The following is a 22,301-nucleotide window of genomic DNA, read 5'->3' as shown; positions in this document are numbered from 1 at the left end:
GTCGCGTCCAAAATTATTGCATTTATATAGCGACGTGTGTGTGTGTGTGTGTGTGTGTGAGTGTGTGTGTGTGTGTGTGTGTGTGTGCGTGTGTCTGCTTGTACTAGTCTGGACTGATGCTGATTTATAGTGTTAGCTCAATGAGATACCATGCCGCAGTTTAACATGAACACCTCACTCAGACACAGTATACTGACTCCGAGCCGACCAGTCCTTGTTTTAGTCCCTTATGCCGAGCGCCAGACAGGGTAACAACAAGTACCATATTTTTACGTCTTTTTGTATGACGCGATCCGCTCTCCGGGCGGACGCTTTACCACTAGGCCACGGAGGCGGTCAGTAACTCAAGAAGAGCAATAAAGCCAAACTGTACTGTTGAATGTTTCTAGTTTTTGTCATTGCGTGAGAGTTTGGTTAAACGCCGCTTCGAACAGTATTCCGACCCGTGAAGATTCCGGGTTAGAATAGGTCTTCAGCAACCCATGCTTGCCGTAAAAGGTGACTATGCTTGTCGTAAAAGGCGACTAACGGGATCGGGTGGTCAGGCTCGCTGACTTGGTTGACGCATGTCATCAATCCCAACTGCATGGATCGATGTTCATGATATTAATCACTGGATTGTCTGGTCCAGACTCGATTATTTACAGACCGCCGTCATATAGCTAGAATATTGCTGACTGCGGCGTTAAACAATAAACCAACCAACCAACCAATCGAACAGTATTCCACTTACATCATGGCGTGTCAGCTCTGATGTGGGAGGAAAACCCGAGGTGATGCAGGTCTTAGATGTTTACCACTTCGATGAAACCACGAGAACGGGTAAAGTGCTGTAAAACATAGTTGGGTCGAGTCTGGGATTCTAACCCACGATCATAAGTCGTTGCCACGACAACCCGACGCATCTCCTTGGCGCCTTTTTGGTCAATTCGGTTTTGACGAAAAGCAGCCATGACAAAGAGGAAGATGACATTGCTTAACAGCTACATGCGTTTTTTGTTTGTTTTTATTTGAACAATAGATTGTGGATTGCCATGTACGAATAATGGAGTTGTAACACGCTTACATTTACAATACATGACCTCGACTCACCACACCCACACTATGGATCCGGGTTTGTTAGACACTTAATCAGCAACGGCCCTATGTCTTTTAGTGAGTGAGTGAGTTTGGTTTAACGCCGCTTTTAACAGTATTCCAGTTATATCGTGGCGTGTCAGCTTAATGTGGGAGGAAAGCCCGAAGTGATGCAGGTCGCAGACGTTTACCACTTCGGTGAAACCCACGAGCACGGGTATGGTGCTGACAAACCTAGAAACATAATCGGGGCGAACCGGGATTGGAACCCACAATCATAGGTTTCTGGCGTGCCCAGGGACGCAACTCTGCACAGCGAATCGCGGCGCCTTAGACGACTGGGCCACCCGATCATTTATAAGATTGAGAAATAACAGTCCATTTTAAAACCTTTGAAGATGAGTTTAATTTTCCAATATTATACAACAGACAATAGTCAACTTAATATTTAGTACAGAGAAAATACCTTGAAAGTTTTACAGAGAACGACAATTCTATAGCAAAGTACCAGATTTACAGATGCGTGATCCATACAGTGTGGATAACGGTTCAAGACAAATTTCTGCAACTCGTTTATGAAATTCGATCCATTCAATTACAGAATAGCTTGTCTTTGACGAGATCGGTCGCCTGGGTTTCAGAAAGACAGTCTCTGAAAAACGCCAGGTAGGTCGCACATTTTGTGTGTTTCGTGCAGACGAGCTTGTAGCACTTGGCAAACACGTCTTGCACGTGCTCTTTCCCCTCCTTTCCCGCCAGACAGCGATTGACATCCGAGTTGGTGAGCATTTGACCACAGAATGATGTTGCAAGTGGTCGTCTTTGGAGTGGACAAGAGGCGAAGGTGTCAGTCAGTGCTGTACATGATCTGGAAATGGAACATGTGAAGATTTCTTTTATACAGATGAAGTATACAATTCCAAAGCCAATCATTTATAGCGGCGCGTATTTATATGCACCTATAACAAACATATCTCTCTTATATAAGGGGGCACGGGTGGCCCAGTCGTCTAATGCGCCGCGATTCGCTGTGCAGAGTTGCGTCCCTTGGGCACGCCCGAAACCTATGATTGTGTGTGTGTGTGTGTGTGTGCGAGTGTCTGCTTGTACTAGTCTGGACTGATGCTGATTTATAGTGCTAGCTCACTGAGATACCATGCCGCAGTTTGACATGAATACCCCACTCAGACACACTATACTGACTAAGAGCCGATCAGTCCTTGTTTTAGCCCTTAATGCCGAGCGCCAGACAGGGTAACTACAAGTGCCATCTTTTAACGTCTCTTGGTATGCCGCGGCCGGGGATCGAACCACGGACATTCCGCTCTCCGGGCGGACGCTCTACCACTAGACCACGGAGGCAGTCCCTGGTATATTTTAAAGGCAAACTATACTTAAAATAAAAGAATATTAAGTAGAGATTCTTTGACCAAACTACTAATAGTCCCACGGGCATTCTGATTGGTTTGTCGTGTTTTCGCACACAACATTGATGCATTCGTGACCAACTCGTGTTATTCCGGGACAAACCGAATCGCGACTTGTGCCCAAATCGTAGCCATTTTTTGCGACTGGGTTTCGTCTAAGCGCAAACGGGCATAGCTACAAGAATTGTCAACTCGTTGTGTAATGATGCAGGTATATTTCCTCCATACATCATATGTATTTATATGTTGAAGACATTTAAATGTATCTTGGGTATATTATATGCAAGACAAATGTAAAATCAAAAATGATTCCGGAGGGTTTCTTTGACCGAAGTACTTCAAGTCATACGCGCATTCTGATTGGTTTGTCGTATTTTCGCACATGACAGGGGGGCGTGTCTTCTTGCAGGTCATGGAAAGGGACGAGCGTTGACCTCAACTGTGGCACAGATGCAAGCTGTGCCAAGACAGCAGTTGTCCATCTTTCATCGACCACCGTACATAATGATGTAGATAGCATCACAATAGTCTTCAATGCAATCAAATATATTCATGTATATCATATCGATATTCTCCATATCATAACTGAGAGCGGGCCACATTATGGATGTAGCTAACGAATGTATTGTTGTGACTTTAGCCTACAGTGGTCACATCAGGTCACATCAGGTCACATCAGGTTTCCAGCATCTACAGTAGTTTCGGAAATGAAAATACGCATGATAGGTCCGTGCTGGTAAAGACATAAAGTCCTTCTGCTGTGTCATTCGTGACCAACTCGTGTTTGTCCGGGACAAGCCGAATAGCGACCCATGCCCTTCTCGTGGCCATTTTTGCGACCGGGTTCCATCTTAGCGCAAACGGCCATAGTTAAAAGAAGTTGCGTAATGATTCACGTATATTTTCCCCCATGTCATATATATTCCAGATGTTATTTAAATACATCGGGAATTACGGTATTTATACAGATGCAATACATTTTTTGGTGGAAGACATGTATAAAATTAAAAAAATAGTCCTGGGGGATTCTTTGACCGAAGCACTTGAAGGCATTCGGATTGGTTTGTCGTATTTTCGCACATGATATTCATGGATAGGGGGACGAGTCCTCTTACAGGTCACGGAAAGGGGCGGGTGGTGACGAATGCTGCTGTGTTGGGTCCTAGTTTCAAACACAATACTTACGGGTATATGTTGGCGTCCGTGTGGTCGATGGGGCTGACGGCGTACAGTGAAGCTAGAACCACTTCAAGTGTTTGCTGTCGGGTCAACAAGGAGCTGCCTCGGTCTGATTTGCCGCCACACCATCCACATAGACCCCGCCTTTCAATTGACCTGCAGACACAGATAGAACCAGTCACATGACCTACTTACTCTCCATCCTCAGAGTCAGTATACTGTGTCTGAGTGGGGTAAACGTGTTGAGCTGTTCACGCACACGCACACGCACAGGCACATAAATATACACGCACACACACGCGCACACATTCGGCAGAGGCGAATAACGGGATCGGGTGGTCAGGCTCGCTGACTTGGTTGATGCATGTCATCGATCCTAATTGCGTGGATCGATGCTCATGATGTCCATCACTGGATTGTCTGGTCCAGACTTGATCATTTACAGATCGCCTTCATATAGCTTGAATATTCCTGAGTGCGGCGTTAAACAGCAAACAAACCAAACAACCAACACACAGACACATCCATAGGTATACACACACAGACACACATACGCAGACACTTCCATAGGTACACACGCACACACGCGCATGTATACACAAACACATGCAGACACACACCAAAGTCGTAAACGCCAAAGACCTACATCACTTCGGGCTTTCCTCCCACATCAGTGAATGAATGAGTGAGTGAGTTGGGTTTAACGCCGCTTCTAACAGTATTCCAGTTATATCGCGGCGTGTCAGCTTAATGTGGGAGGAAAGCCTGAAGTGATGCAGGTATCAGACGCTAACCACTTCGGTGAAACCCACGAGCACGAGTTTGGTGCTGATAAACCTAGAAACATAACCGGGATTCAAACCACAATCACAGATTTTTTGCGCACAGCGGCATTACAATCATAGGTTTCTGGCGTGCCCAAGGGACGCAACTCTGCACAGCGAATTGCAGCGCCTCAGACGACTGGGCCACCCGTTCCCCCTCCTCATACAACCATCTGAAACGCGGTGCTATAACTGGAAAACTGTTCAAAACAGGAGGAAATTACGTCACGAAGAAGGTCACAGATGAGGTGCACGGGAAGGTTATGACAGACCAAGGATCATAAGTGGAGCAAATCATAGAATCGGACCTATGAAAGCGGATCCTGGCACAACAAAAAAACATGTGTACAGCATCGCCCCATTCCCCGTTGCTATTCGGGACATTGGATATCGCAATAAATTGTACATTGGGTGGACAATATGGCTGTTGAGAGTGACTTAATTTATATATGTGATCACTTGCTCCATGTCGGTCCTACGACAAAAGCAAATTCTCATTCTCGGTCTTGAACTAGTCATAATCTGAAACCAATTTCAAGAGACCCTTGCAAACGGTCAAATTACGATTTCTGTAATGAAGAAAACTTACATAAATCAATTATTCTGAAGGTTTGAATTACTTTTTGTTAGCTAAATTTATTATATGCAGATGTTTTGTTTGTTTGTTTGTTTAACGCCGCACTCAGCAATATTCCAGCTATATGACGGCGGTCTGTAAATAATCGAGTCTGGACCAGACAATCCAATGAATGAAATCATGAGCATCAATCCATGCAATTGGATACGATGACATGCATCAACCAAGTCAGCGAGTCTGACCACCCGATCCCGTTTGTCGCCTCTTACGACAAGTATAGTCACCTTTTACGACAAGCATGGGTTGCTGAAGACCTATTCTATCCCGGATCTTCACGGGTCATATGCAGATGTAAAGTCATTTCCATATTTTCCGAAAAAAGATTTGTTATTACGCTACAAAGTATTTAGTATTTCATCCAAACTAAAACTGTCCTTGATGTCAATTAATAAAAAGTATTATTTTATTAACATGGAAACAAAATCCCCTGATCCGCCTGTCCATGGAATCGGGATGTAATAAAGATGCTGAAATTTATTGTACAATATAATAAAGAAAATGTTCAACAGATGACATGTGGACCTTACCTGAGGGGGGTCTGGATAGCTAAATTTATTATATACAAATATAAAGTCATTTACATATTTTCCGAAAAAGACTTGTTATTACGCTACAAATTACTGAAGTATTTCCCATGGCACCAAAGTAAAAACTGTTCTTTATGTCAATTAATAAATAGTAATATTTTATTTACATGGAAACAAAATCCCCTGATACGCCTGTCAATGTGGTATTGTACAGGGTTGTGAAATCACGGAATCATGATGAGTGAGTGAGTATGGTTTTACGCCGCTTTTAGCAATATTCCAGTAATATCACGGCCGGGGACACCAGAAATAGGCTGCACACATTGTACCCGTTTAGGGATTCGAACCCGGGTCTTCGGCGTAGTGATCGAACGCTTTAACCACTAGGTTACCCGACCGCCCGGAATCATCATGTAATAAAGATGCTGAAATTTATTTCACAAAATAATAAAGAAAATGTTCAACAGATGAAGCACATGTGGACCTCACCTGAGGGGGGTCTGGAGAGAGAACGCCCCGTCGTGGGCCCTGTATTTAACATTCAGTTGGCAGGAGGGGATAGTGACTTGGTGAAATCCATCCTCGTCAGTCTGGGTGTTGACACGAAGACCATACGCCCCGCGACGCCGCCTCCTGCCTGTCTTGTACTGTTGTATAGCTTTAATGAAAGCAGTCCAGAATATTGATTGTATGTTACTAAAACCAACGGTGAAAAACTATTATTTGTCTTATTTTGTCAAAAAAACATTTATCTCATATCATCACTGGCATCAAAATTGATCGACTCCTTAAGAGAAATAGGTGATGTTGATGCGCGTACAAACGACATGAACGGACGTATAAAATTAGGAGGAGAAGGGGGAAGGGGTAGGGGGAGTTGCCAAAACGTCTGAAATTATAGCAACTGTTCAACTTGGCAACTATGCCCATCTTCCCGAGGCGACATGTCCACAAGGCAAAATCAAATCCTAGTTTCCACCTGTGCCATTTCAAGTCGCCTTTACAAGGCTCGATCGTGGCGCAATCCCATGTAGAACTCGGGAGTTGTGTCCCTTGTGATCCAATCAGATCGCTGTTCTTGTTTCGAGTGGCTTAAAGAGAGGTCAGTGCCGTAGCCAGCCCGGGGTGGGGGGTGGGGGGTCAGACAAGCCAGTGATTGACATCATGAGCAACGATCCACGCAATTGGGATACGATGATACGCGTCAATCAAGTCACCGTGCCTGACCACCCAAACCGGCTGTTGCCTTTTACGACAAGCTGCCAACGAAGAAAGCCACTTAACAAACGTTGCTATTCAAATGTTCTTGGAATAAATAAAGAATGAATGTACTATTTTACAACATTAATGCAACACGCAACAGTTATATTGACTTTACACAAAGTTCAAACTCTGGTCCTTATATACCTTCCAAGAAGATTATATTTTTTTCGAAAGCCATACAAGTTTTTCCGACTATTTAACAAAATCACCATCTTCCCGGGGCACGGGAGTTAACTGACTATATAAATCCATTTACCATCCTTGCCGAACAAGGATTGAATTATATTTTGGCTGTACTAACGAGTCTTATGCAAAGTATAATCAAAATTGCGTAACGAAATCGACATCCGTGCAGATTTCGGTCGATTGCAAAATTTGCAAAGCATTTGTACCGCCAACTGGGCGTCAACAGATATTTCGCAAATCTTTTCATGTTTTAAATAAAGGTGCTCACGTGAGTTTCGTCATTTCGCGAAGTAGGACCCGTTTTATCACAATATATATTTTGATTATCGATCCGATCGCCTTGACTGGGCGCCACCATTTTGTTTAAAGCAAAAACAGGTGATATGAGAGGTGGAATCCGATTGGTCAGTAGGAGGGACATAGCAGGGACGTGGCTGGGACATAACTCGTAATAGCCACCGGTGGCCCTGAATAGCCCTGAAATTCCAGCCTCGTTCGGCAATAGTGGAAACTGGACTTTTACAGTCAGTTACCTCCCTTGCCTCGAGAAGGTGCAAAAACACTTCAATCCTAATGACTTAAACAAAATATGTCATCATACGAAATACACCCATGCTAAAGATTAGCTCTTGCATTTTTAACAGAAAAGATGTTTGCCAAAAGTGCATAGTGAGAGAACTAAAGAACATTACAGTACATTCTGTGGGGAAATGGCTGAGCAGGAACCATAACTCTTTGTTTCAATATGGTTGACGTGGTGGCCATATTGAAAATCGAATCAAAGCTCTTGAACAACTTCAGATGGCATAATAGGTTGAAACAAGGATGTGTAGTTTTTGCTTCATTGGTCCAGTGGTTTCAGACGATGCAAGCAGGACATGGCGTAAGTTGCCTTGACTTTCAGTCAGGGGAGCTAACCAGTGATCCATTTAACGAACGGATCCCTCCAAAAGATGGCCGTGAAGACGTATAGAAGTGAGTTTAGCCGATGGATTATTTCAGTTTATAGAACATGTAGAATCTATTCAGATAAATATGATCATTATTAAATGTCCATCTGTCCGTTGTGTGGAAATGACAATGTATATCATTAATTATTAGTCTTGGCCAGTTTATACCCCTTGCTGCCCCGTGATGATTCCCGGCTAAAGTAGGTCCCCTGCAACCTATGCTGGTCATAATTATAAGATGCGACCAAATGGTCGGGACCCGTGAAGATCCGGGGTAGAATAGGTCTTCAGCAACCCTTGCTTGCCGTAAAAGGCGACTATGCTTGTCGTTCGAGGCGACTAACGGGGTCGGGTTGTCAGGCCCGCTGACTTGGTTGATATATGTCATCGATCCCAATTGCGTAGGTCGATGCTCATGATATCAATCACTGGATTGTCTGGTCCAGACTTGATTTATTTACAGACCGCCTTCATAGCTGGAATATTGCTGAGTGCGGCGTTAAACAACTAACAAACAAAACAAACCAAATGGCCGGATGGACGGCATAGATCGTTGTCTACAATATCAATCACTGGATTGTCTGGTTCAGACTCGATTATTTACAGACCGCTGTCATAGAATTGCTATATTGCTGAATACGGAGTTAAACAACAAACAAACCTTACTTACCCTGTTTTCTGCCGCCCTTGTTGTCTACCTCGCTGCTACCTCCCTCATCACTTCCCTTGTCCTCGTCACTTCCCTTGACACCTTTGCTCAGGCGAATCAAATGTGGATTCTGTAACCATTTGTGAGTTATTGAGTTTGGTTTAAAGCATCTTCCCGAGGCAAGAGAGTTAACTGACTTTAAAAGTCCAGTTTCCACCCTGGCCGAACTAGGCTGGAATTCCTGGGCTCGATCGTAGCGCCACCAGTGGCTATTACGAGTTATGTCCTTTCTATGCCTCTCCTATTGACCAATCAGATTCAACCCCTCGTATCACTTGCATTTGCTTCAAACAAAACGGTGGCGCCCAGTCAAGACGATCTGGTCGATAATCAAGATCTATATTGTGATAAAACGAGTCTTACATCGCGAAGTGCATTAAATCAGGTGAGCAGCTTGATTAAAAACATGAAAAGATATAGAAAATATCTGTTGACAACGAGTTAGCGGTGCACATGCTTTGCAAATCCTGCAGTCGACCAAAATCTGCATGACACTTTACGAACCGGATTTCGATTTCGGTGTGCGATTTTGATTGGACTATGCATAGACTCGTTAGTCCAGCCAAAATGCAACTCCATAATACCAGCCTAGTTCGGCAAGGGTGGAAACTGGACTTTTATAGTCAGTTAACTCACTTGCCTCGGGAAGATGGGATTAAAGCTGCTTTGAACAGTATTTAAGTCATATCAGCTTAGTGTTTGAGAACAGACGGACGTCATGCAGATCTTGGACGTTTACCAGTTTGGGGAACCCACGAGCACGTGTATGGTGCTCAGGAAACCCCTGAAACATATAGTCAGCATGCCTAGAGGACGCAACTGTCTCAGACACAGTATACCGAACTGACCAGTCCTTGTTTTAGCCCCTCAATGCCAATCGCGAGACAGGGTAACAACAAGTACCATCATTTAACGTCTATTGGTATGACGCCGAGGATCGAACCCGGGTAAAAAAACAAATGACTTGATGGTAAGTATCAGACCTTACAGCGAAGTATCTTTTCGCAACTGATTTTTTTTAAGAATTTAAATTTTCATGTTATGAGAAAAGTCACAATGAAGCCCTACACATCGTAATAAAGTTTCAGCTCTCGAGGTTTTGTGTTTTCTCAAAAAAGGATTATTAAAGGTTGACATTTTGCTGATTTTTAATATATATTTTACACACGTGAACAAATCTGAGTGACATTGTGCGTCAATGTTTGAAACGCTATGCGTTTGGTTCCAAATATACATGTAAGTGCTGTTACATTTACATGTAGCCTTGATTTGATGGCTTAAGTAACGATTTATTTATGATATTGACTTGATGGTAGAGTCAGGCCTTCCATGGAAGTTGAGTTTTCACAATTTAAAGATATTTTAATTTGTTAATAAGAAACATATTGTGAAAAGTCACTTTCCTGTGAGTAATGTTATGGTCCTACACATCTTCATAAAGTTTAAATAACTTTAAATTATATATTTAAGTTTAAACTCTCTAGGTGTGTAGTTTCTGAGAAAAGAATTTACAAAGAATTTAAAATGTTTGAAAAGTTTCGAATTAAAAAATAAATTTACGTGCATTATAAAATCTAAATCACATTGTGTTGTGGCCACATATATTAATGTTGTTGGCGTTGCATGTTCGGTTCCATGGTCAATATAGCTAGAAACTATGGTGGCCGAGAGGGGACATCGCTTTCTCGCTCTATCGCTTTCTCGCTCTATCGCTTTCTCGCTTTCTCGCTCTATCGCTTTCTCGCTTTATCGCTCTATCGCTTTCTCGCTTTCTCGCTATCTCGCTTTCTCGCGGTTAAGCAATATCCGCTCTAGACCTCTATAGGGGCCGCATGTGATATCTGCTCCAATTGGGAGGGAATGTTGAACTTTTCTCACTATTTACTTAAAACATAATTTAACTATACAGACGTAGTTAATTTTAAAACAATCCACAGATTTTTGCGTAAAATGTAATTGATTGACTTATGGCCCATTTCAGTTGTATGAATGTGGCAGATCATTGCAATACGCTCTAAATAATTCAGGTTAAAATCTAAATATATACTTTTCAAAAGAAGTTAAGAAGACTATGGTTCATTAGTCATGGCTGATTGTTTTGCAAAAATACAATCTTATAATTTTGGGTGTTCTATAACTTGTTTTCGGTAGTATATGATGTTACAGTGTGTCATACTGTTATCCGTAAATATTCTTTTTGACATTTGATGTATGTTTAACTTGAATTGTGTTTCTTGTTTTGTGCAAATCTACAAATATATGAACTTGCATATAGTAATTTGATAAACACCGCTGTGAGTGAGTGAGTGAGAATGGTTTCACGTCGCTTTTAACAATAATCCAGTAATATCACGGGGAACACCAGAAATGGGCTTCACACATTGTACCCATGTGGGGAATCGAAATGGGTCTTCGGCTTGACGAGCGAACGCTTTAACCACTTGGCTACCCCACTGCCCCCGTCGCTGCTGCGTTACACAGTTGATATGTGTACTTTTGTAAACTACACATATTGAGAGACATAATAATAAGTGTGGCCACATAGCTAAAGTTGATAACAATATGAAATGCATTACTATGATTATCTATAACATATATTAAATCAGCTATCATTGTAATATTTTATGTATATCTTAAGTATAGTTTTGTCAAAATTAGGTATGTATGTGTGTGTGTTTGTGTGTGTGTCCGACTCATTGTCTGTTTAAAAATGTAGTGGATAACTACATAACTCACATCAGAACGCACAGTTGTTAACCATACTGTTTAAATGGATAGAAAATTGTTACATGAATATATATATATTCCTGTCTGAGCCTATTCTATAATAGTCTCTCCTGGCGGGAAAGTTAAACTTTATTTTACAAGCACAATAGCATTAAATTTAATTCCCGAAGACAGTTTGATCGAAAGTAATTATAAGAAACGAGTTGTTCTTAAAAAATATATATCTAATCCATCTGTATTTTGTGAGGGAAACATAACTGTGTACATGTATAACTTTTGTTTGCATTATGAACATGCAACATAATTGTGATCCCGAAATCGGACGAGCACATATTCGGCTTCAATTCCAAATCTAATGACCGAAAAAAATAATTCTTTGGACGTTGCAAACAGTACAAACAGTAGCTGATAAAACTGAAAATTATTTGTCAATATATGATCTCTTTTTTTATAAGCTTTAAGATTGATGGAGGTAGGTGGGAGGGGAGGGTTATTATGTACAAAATTAAAATATGAACATTGACTATCTGTATTCTGTGAATCTTGCGTATTTACTACACTACAAGAAAATATACAAGCCAAACGAGAGAAAAATATGTGTGCATTTGTAACATATTCATCTACTACAAGATGTTTAAAAAATCTAATCATAAGAGGCAAAATAGTGGTGAGAATTACAGGAATGGATCACTAAATTTTAGCAAAAAACGTTTTAATGTACGGCATTATGGGAAATGTCGCTTTCTCGCTTTCTCGCTCTATCGCTCTATCGCTTTCTCGCTCTATGCTTTATCGCTTTCTCGCTCTATCGCTTTCTCGCTCTATCGCTTTCTCACTCTATCGCTTTCTCGCTTTCTCGCGCTATCGCTTTCTCGCTTTCTCGCTCTATCGCTTTCTCGCTCTATCGCATTTCTCTAATGATTAACCATAGTCATATGAAAGAATCGGGTGTTCTTTAACTTCTTATGAATAGTATGTACTGTAAATCTTGAATATTAACGTTAGAGTTAATTATAACTGCAAAAAATGAGAGTAGACTTAATTAATTATACTTTGCATTTATGTCTCGGAAATGACTGTTGATAAGACGGCCTCACTGCACACTTTGAATAGCGGAAATCCCAACTTGAATATAAAACCAATTAACTATCTGTTTCCACATTACGGTTACTGAGAACAATATGTCATCCCAAAACTAGAAATTACATTTGGACACCCGGTAGTATTACCATTGCTTGGGTGAGGACTTCCACTACGTGACATCTACTCCGCAAACAGAATACACATTGATATAAACGTGGTTTTTAGGGGGGAAATATTGTTTTTTTAGGAAGTAGTACTACTCAGCGCTAATGAGCGGTGTTATTTGCTATTTGTTTTGATAACTTGGCCTAGGGGCGGGGGATCCAATAAAACTCCTAAATAGGGCCATAAATCAATCAAATTCTTTTTACGCAGAAATATGTGGATTGTTATAAAAGCACCCATATCTGTACTGTTAAATTATGTCTAAGTAGAAAGTGAGAACATTTCAACATTCTGTGCATATGTATAATTTGTAATGTGACTTGAAAAATCTCAGCTCTCTTTTATGATTAAAACCCCTCCCCCGACTGAGGTCAGGTTTAAAAATTCATTTATGTTGTTTTGCGTATATACTTTCTATCGTAAAGAAACCCAAATAGTGGCCAAGAGGAAATATTGCTATACCGGGAGATAGCGATAGTGCGAGAAAGCGATAGAGCGAGAAAGCGATAGAGCGAGAAAGCGATAGAGCGAGAAAGCGATGTCCCCTCTCGGCCACCATAAGAAACCAACATGTAGTTCCACTCCTAGTTATCTCCTAACTTGAAGGTGGGATTCAAACTTGTGAGGAAAGCGACTTTTTAAATTGAATTATTCTTTCAATAAAGAGGGCAAACGTATCCGCCATGAACGACTGTAGGTTATACTCACGTTGAAACCTTTTTCGTTGATTAACGTCGTGAAAATTGCAGACGGGGTCGTCACATATATTTCCACTTGATTTTCATAGGAAATCTCTGAATTATTTTGCCTTCCGAAGTACTTTGCCCGACCAGTGATGAACACTCGGCATCCCTTATTAGGCCTGGCAGGGGGCGTGGCCAAATCAGCCAGCACGTGGTTACACGGAAGCGGAAGTGTAAACTTTTGGCCTTTGAAGTTGACGACGTGGGGGTCGCCATACATCGTGCAGAGACATGCACGGGCTGTTAAAAAACACAATCTTACTCATAAATGGAAAAGAAAGCATAGCGAGAGAACAAAAATATTGTACAATGTCCGATCTGGCTTACGCCTGCATTCGCTGAGATACAAATATGTTGTACTGGTGAATTGGGGTTTAACGACCCGTTCAAGATTATTGCTCTCAGCAAGCCTCGGAATTTCCCACTTTTATCAACTCGTGTTGATATATTTGATATCAAAAGACACTCGGGTGTGTTCCCTATATGATTAAGACAAGAAAAACATGCATAAGTGTCGTGGCTGTATAAGAATCTCACAATGGAGATAATTGATATATGGGTTTACGTTATTTTTCAGGGCATAATCATTTGTAGAAGCCCGAGGTCTATGGTTGAACAGACCGAGGGCTTTTGCAAAATTAATGATAATCCCCTGCAAAATAACCTTACCGTTATTATAGCTAAAATGAAAAAAGTGTGTTGCTAATCCCAGAATGAGTATGACAACAAACAGTTTGGTTGTAGTATTTAGCTTATAACGGAGGTCATTAATTTACAAATATAAGATAGCTACGCAATAAATCCAAAGAACAATAAAGAACGAAGCCTGGTTTATTTCACGATAAAACATTGTTCCATCATGGTGTCATATCTGGAGATTCGAGGTGAGGTGAGGTGAAATCGGGTTTAACGTCGCGTCCAAGATTATTGCACTTTTATAGCGACGTGCATGCACGTGTGTGTGTTTGTGTGGCTGTTTGTACTAGTCCGGACTGATGCCGATTTATAGTGCTAGCTCACTGAGATACCATGCCACAGTTTAACATGAATATCCTCTCAGACACAGTATACTGACTCCGAGCCGACCAGTCCTTGTTTTAGCCTCTTAATGCCGAGCGCCAGACAGGATAACAACAAGTACCATCTTTTAACGTCTTTTGGTATGACGCGGCCGGGGATCGAACCCCGGACCTTCCGCTCTCCAAACGGACGCTCTACCACTAGACCACGGAGGCGGTCTCTGAAGATTGGAACATGAGCTCGCAACTTCATGATGAATTAGACGAATATATTTTGAGGGGGGAAGTGTCAAGTGAGTTGCTTCCCATCAATGGGTTGTTCGTAAATAAACGCTATGGCCGAACGATAGCATCTTAAAGTGGGAGAGATGTCAATGACAATCGGAATTGGGAGCGTAGGTACAGATAATCAACGTGAGGATTGTGAGAATATACGGAACATAACAAACATAACATACTTTCGTATGAATCGTATGAATCGAAAAACTTTACAAAAGTTTGCACATCGTTTTTTCGATTCATACTCCAATGAACCGAAAAAAGTACACAGTCAATCTATAAATAAAACACTGCAGGGAGAATAAACCATGCGGGGCGCAAATAGCAACGTCATAGAACATAAATATATGATGACGTCACAGACAAGAAACATGACGCCAGTGACGTCACATAACAACAGAACAGACAGCAGACCGTCTTTAGGGAATGCAGGCTGCTAACACGTTCCAGTGGCCCACCGATTTCTGATAACATGTGGACATTTGTATTATAATTCTATCCATTTAGGTATAATTTACAAATAGCAACGTCAATGCATATAATATATGATGACGTCACAGACAAGAAACGTGACGCCAATGACGCCACATAACATGATAAATATATCCATATTAGTGGCTATCAAAGCTGATATTTACCTGGATCAGCACACTGTACCCGCCCATCTCCGACTTTGCCCCCGGGACAATTACATTTGCCGTTGCCTCTGTCACACACTAACCCAGGGAAGTTAATACACTTGTTATGCCCACATTGTCCTTGACCTGGCCGTGTCGGTCTTTGGAGATGACCTTGACCTTGACCTTGACCCTGTCCTTGTCCGGCCTGCTGCTTTACGACCTGTTTAAGCTGTTTCTTTAGACTCTGACCGATGCGTTCACCAGGACCTGAATGCGATGAAAACAGTATCTTTGCAATACTGTATGCACAGACAGACGCACGCATACACAGACACGGCCACAGAAAGAGAGAGAGAGAGACACACACACACACACACACACACACACACACACACACACACACACACACACACACTTCTCTGCTTTCTTTGTGTACTGGTTGTGTGGTACCAAAAAATCAGGGAACTAATTATGTGTATGTTGCTATCGTTGAGGTGTTCATTTTCAACCCCGTGGTTCTGCATCTGAACGCAACAACTAATCACAATGACATCCCACATCAGGCACGTGCACACAGAAGCCAAAGTGTGTGCGCCTATCTAGGTTGAACTTAGAATCACCATGAATACACGCTTAAAATGCATCCGAGACAGTATCTCAGTGAACAGACAATTTGTCGAATTGAGGTACCGATAGAGGTGGGAAGTCAATATTGCAAGCTGCCAGAATGTTTGGCAAAGTGTAATTTCTCGACTGTGGGACAAGTACCGCCAAAGGGTGGGGTTGCAATGAGGCCCGGGCGTGGCAGGCCTACAAAAAAGACGATTTGACAAGATCGTCCCAATACATTAATTGCACTACGTAATATATTCAGAACTGCTTCTGTTATCCATTGAGAATTCCTACAATAACAGGAAAGGATTTTCAACATCAGGAAGCCCGGCTTTATGCAGCCCACCTGAAAGCAAACTCTGCGTCCTGTGAAGGGTGTAACCCTAACAACTTACCATATGCGGCAAAGGTTCGGGTTTGCTCTATGCATTCCGCCAAAAAAAGCAAGGTGTCCTGTCCTTACAGCTCACCATAGGCGGAGTGGGGTGGACGAGGCAACACCAGGGATGGGCTGTGCGCCAATGGGGTACACCATGTCTGCAGACGAATCAAATTTTGAAATCGATTCGCCGATGGCAGAAAACGTCGTTGGCGACGTAGCGGCGTTCGGTATGCCAGGGCAACAATTCTTAACCATTATAGTGTAATGGTCTGAGGCGGTATCACACATGAAAGGCAAACTGATTTGGTAATTGTGCATGGATATTTGACTGGCCAGCGATATGTTGACGAAAATTTGCGTCCAGTTGTTGGTTCATTCGCTAGAATTGACGGCGTCAATTTTAAACTGTAAGATGACAATGGTAGACCTCATCGTGCCAAGGTCATCATCGATTATCTCCAACGAGAAAGCATATGGACATTGGACTGGCCGACTGGCCCCCTCAGTCCCCTGCATGGTCTCTGGGGGAGAGAAGCCAGAGACCTAGCACCCGCCAACGTGACCCAGGGGAAAGTCTTGAGGCGGAATGGTGGGCAATACCAAGGTAAAACCATACGCAACTTAATGAACTGTATACCATCAAGGTGTCGTGCACGTACCGCCCAACATGGTGGACACACCAGATATTGATCTACACTCCCGAAATTAGAATTACAGTCATTTATCATCATTACACCTTCACTATCATTTCATCAGCTCCCTTATTTTTGGCAGTGGTAAATCAACTTTCATCGATAACAGTTAAACTTTCGAGGCATGTTAAGGAGTTTTAATCTCCTATCGACTAGTGTTGATATATTTTATTTCAATACGACGATGAGATTCCAAAAATCACTTCCAACTTTTTTCAGTTTGTGAACGGTAACAACAATTGTCTTGAGTCTAAAAGGTATAGCTAAGCAGCTTCAGTGGCAGTGAAGCCGGTTGTGGATGAAGAACCAGCCTCTCACTTTAGTCGGCTGTGGGGAAAAGGGCGAAGAACTGGGATGGACGCAGGACCCACGCGTGGTCCTGGCTTCGGGTTTTTTTATTTAAAAAAATGTCCTTACATCCTACTCAATCGCTAATCTTGAAGGTATGATTTCCACCTGATGCTTTAAATCACTATTACTTGATGTTATGAATATCGAGTAAGTAATTGCATCTTCACTAACAACTATCAACCCGAGCAGGAAACAAGTCTCAAGTTGTTAGACTATTGTTAAAAGGGGCATAGAACCCAACTCACTCACTCACTCAACAAGTATGTGACTGCAACTCACGTGTAGCTTCACACAGACACAAGAGCAGGATGTGCTCCAGCAACAGCAGCGTCCCCTTCATCCTCAGCCTCATCCTCTTCTTCCTCGAGTTCTCGAGACAGTCTCGAGCACCAAATATATACAAAGCCTTATCGACGCGGGTCAATAAAGATTAATCCCCAGTCACCGTTGACATGATGTAGTTCTACCCCGTGACGTTATGTGGTGATAGGATGTCGATTTGAGCAATTACACTGACTTATGACTTATTTGTGACACTGTTTATCACAGTGCTGGTCAATAAAGTGAAACATGTATCTGGCATGTGAGCAGTGATTTGACATAGATCATGTGTCAGAAATGACATTTAACCCTATTTCACAACGTGAAATATTAGCTGCAGTTTATAGTTAACTAAAGGTTTTTTTAAATAATTGATTATATCAAACACGGAATCGGTATAGATATAAGGACGCACTGACCTATGTGGGTACATTTTCAGTTAAGTATAAACGGTTATGCGAGATCTTGCTGACGAAGATTTTAAAGAGCGTCACAGGAATCTTGCCCCAAACCTGTGTGACCAGTGTTTAAACATGCAAAGCCTTTGTAAAGCTTTCAATTATTTTTATGGTGGATACGTGGAGAACATTTCCAAACTTAACGCATCAGCGACAAAACACATATCTAATGGAATTAGACCATACATTCCGATGTTAATTCAGTTGAACACTTGTCTTGCCTTTGCATGTGTTTGTGACGGGTGCCACCGGGTGCCACGCTCACCTTTTCGTGAACACCTGGTATCATTACTATTTGATAGTTATCCATAAACACATGCTTTTGATATTGTGGTAATGGTACAACCGAGATTTTTTTTTATGATTCTGGAAAGGACATAGTCGCTTTTATGTACACGAGTATGGCTCACACGTGGTTCTTCAGAGAGTTTAAAGCCTTAACCGATTATTGTTATCATATGTTTCAACATCAAAAGCACCCATGTTACGGTTAACGAAACTATTACTCCAATCCGTACACTTTATAAGGTATATTGCTGCGTGTCTGTTAATGATGGGGCAAAGCCCGAAGTCTCAGACGTCAAACACTTTTGGGATTCTACACTTGTTATCAGTCTCAGTCAAACCTGTCTTAGCTCACAGCAAATTGAAATTGTTTTGGCACAACTTGAACTAGATATGCGAGACCTACACATCCAAGACAATGTGAACTAAATACCCTATAGCTACACATCCTAGACAACGTGAACTAAATAACCTAGACCTACACATCCTAGACAACGTGAACTAAATACCCTAGAACAACACATCCTAGACAACATGAACTAAATACCGTAGAACTACACATCCTAGACAACGTGATCTAAAACCCCTATAGCTACACATCCAAGACAACGTGAACTAAATACCGTAGAACTACACATTCTAGACAACGTGAACTAAATACCGTAGACCCACACATCCTAGATAACGTGAACTAGATCCCCTAAACCTACACATCCTAGACAACGTGAACTAAATACCCTAGACCTACACATCCTAGACAACGCGAACTAAATACCCTATAGCTACAAATCCTAGACAACCTGAATTAAATACCCTATATCTACACATCCTAGACAACGTGAACTAAATACCCTATAGCTACACATCGTAGACAACGTGAACTAAATACCATAGATACATATCCTAGACAACGTGAACTAAATACCATAGAGCTACACATTCTAGACAACGTGAACTTAATAGAGCTACACATCCTAGACAACGTGAACTAAATACCATAGAGCTACATATCCTAGACAACGTGAACTAAATACCATAGATACACATCCTAGACAACGTTAACTAAATACCATAGACCTACACATCCTAGACAACGTGAACTAAATACCATAGACCTATACATCCTAGGCAACGTGAACTAAATACCATAGAGCTACACATCCTAGACAACGTAAACTAAATAGAGCTACATATCCTAGACAACGTTAACTAAATACCATAGAGCTACATATCCTAGACAACGTGAACTAAATACCATAGAGCTACACATCCTAGGCAACGTGAACTAAATACCCTAGACCTATACATCCAAGACAACGTGAACTAAATACCATAGAGCTACACATCCTAGGCAACGTGAACTAAATACCATAGAGCTACACATCCTAGACAACGTGAACTAAATACCATAGGGCTACATATCCTAGACAACGTTAACTTAATACCCTAGAGCTACACATCCTAGACAACGTGAACTAAATACCATAGAGATACACATCCTAGACAACGTTAACTAAATACCCTAGAGCTACATATCCTAGACAACGTGAACTAAATACCATATAGCTACACATCCTAGGCAACGTGAACTAAATACCCTAGACCTATACATCCAAGACAACGTGAACTAAATACCATAGAGCTACATATCCTAGACAACGTGAACTAAATACCATAGAGCTACACATCCTAGGCAACGTGAACTAAATACCCTAGATCTATACATCCAAGACAACGTGAACTAAATACCATAGAGCTACACATCCTAGGCAACGTGAACTAAATACCATAGAGCTACACATCCTAGACAACGTGAACTAAATACCATAGGGCTACATATCCTAGACAACGTTAACTAAATGCCCTAGACCTACACATCCTAGACTACGTGAACTAAATACCATAGATCTATACATCCTAGACAACGTGAACTAAATACCATAGAGCTACACATCCTAGACAACGTAAACTAAATAGAGCTACATATCCTAGGCAACGTGAACTAAATACTATAGAGCTACATATCCTAGACAACGTGAACTAAATACCATAGAGCTACACACCCTAGACAACGTGAACTAAATACCATAGAACTACACATCCTAGGCAACGTGAACTAAATACCATAGAGCTACACATCCTAGACAACGTTAACTAAATACCCTAGACCTACACATCCTAGACTACGTGAACTAAATACCCTGGACCTATACATCCTAGACAACGTGAACTAAATACCATAGAGCTACACATCCTAGACAACCTGAACTAAATACCCTACAGCTACACATCCTAGGTAACGTGAACTAAATACCATAGAGCTACACACCTTAGATTACGTGAACTAAATACCATAGACCTATACATCCTAGGCAACGTGAACTAAATACCATAGAGCTACACATCCTAGACAACGTAAACTAAATAGAGCTACATATCCTAGGCAACGTGAACTAAATACCATAGAGCTACACATCCTAAGTAACGGGAACTAAATACCATAGAGCTACACACCCTAGACTACGTGAACTAAATACCATAGACCTATACATCCTAGGCAACGTGAACTAAATACCATAGAGCTACACATCCTAGACAACGTAAACTAAATAGAGCTACATATCCTAGGCAACGTGAACTAAATACCATAGAGCTACATATCCTAGACAACGTGAACTAAATAACACAGAGATACACATCCTAGACAACGTGAACTAAATACCATAGATACACATCCTAGACAACGTCAACTAGATACCCTAGACCTACACATCCTAGACAACGTGAACTAAATACCATAGGGCTACATATCCTAGACAACGTGAATTAGATATCCTAGACCCACACATCCTAGACAACGTGAACTAAATACCATAGAGCTACACATCCTAGACAACGTGAACTAGATATCCTAGAGCTACATATCCTAGACAACGTGAACTAAATACCCTAGAGCTACACATCCTAGACAACGTGAACTAAATACCATAGATACACATCCTAGACAACGTCAACTAGATACCCTAGACCTACACATCCTAGACAACGTGAACTAAATAACATAGGGATACATATCCTAGACAACGTGAACTAAATAACATAGGGATACATATCCTAGACAACGTGAACTAGATATCCTAGACCCACACATCCTAGACAACGTGAACTAAATACCATAGAGCTACACATCCTAGACAACGTGAACTAGATATCCTAGAGCTACACATCCTAGGCAACGTGAACTAAATACCATAGAGCTACACATCTTAGACAACGTGAACTAAATAGAGCTACACATCCTAGACAACGTAAACTAGATCACTAAAAATAAGTTGTTTAACGATACTTTCTGCTTGGCACGTGTCGTCATCCTGTGTTAAACGGTACTTTCTGCTTGGCACGTGTCGTCATCCTGTGTTAAACGGTACTTTCTGCTTGGCACGTGTCGTCATCCCGTGTTAAACCAACAACAAACGGGTACCCGGTAGGATGAGATGAAATGTGAATGCAAACTAGAGCAAAGACAGCTGTAGTTTTATACTCCTCATGGAGCTGAGTGCACACAGCCAATGCACACTGAATCGTTGACTTGGATAATAAAGTGCTATACAAATGTCTATTTTCATTTTCTATGATAATAATGAGGATGATTATTATCATTATTGTTGGCGCAGGTCAATCTCAAAGAGTGCTTACATCTAAATAAAAACGACGAAACCCTTTCCATTTTCATAAGAAACCACTGCCAAAAGCAGAACCGATTTTACGATTCCGAATATGTTACA

The 22,301-nt window shown here is 41.5% G+C and overlaps 1 protein-coding gene across 1 annotated transcript; it reads right to left on the bottom strand.

Annotated features, from left to right (window-relative positions):
- Positions 1 to 1,464: 1,464 nt before the first annotated feature.
- On the bottom strand, positions 1,465 to 17,862 carry LOC124143953. Its single transcript, XM_046513116.2, has 7 exons — positions 17,732 to 17,862; positions 15,434 to 15,682; positions 13,463 to 13,737; positions 8,741 to 8,849; positions 6,161 to 6,329; positions 3,690 to 3,839; positions 1,465 to 1,945 (listed from the first exon to the last, which is right to left on the bottom strand). The coding sequence occupies exons 1-7, from the start codon at positions 17,802 to 17,804 to the stop codon at positions 1,669 to 1,671; spliced, it is 1,302 nt and encodes a 433-aa protein (XP_046369072.2). The 5' UTR covers positions 17,805 to 17,862; the 3' UTR covers positions 1,465 to 1,668.
- Positions 17,863 to 22,301: the final 4,439 nt, after the last annotated feature.

This window comes from Haliotis rufescens, unplaced genomic scaffold (assembly GCF_023055435.1).
Source record: "Haliotis rufescens isolate VD_foot unplaced genomic scaffold, xgHalRufe1.0.p SCAF_6, whole genome shotgun sequence".
NCBI classification, from domain to species: Eukaryota; Metazoa; Mollusca; class Gastropoda; order Lepetellida; family Haliotidae; genus Haliotis; species Haliotis rufescens.
This window is presented reverse-complemented; position numbering and strand designations above follow the sequence as displayed.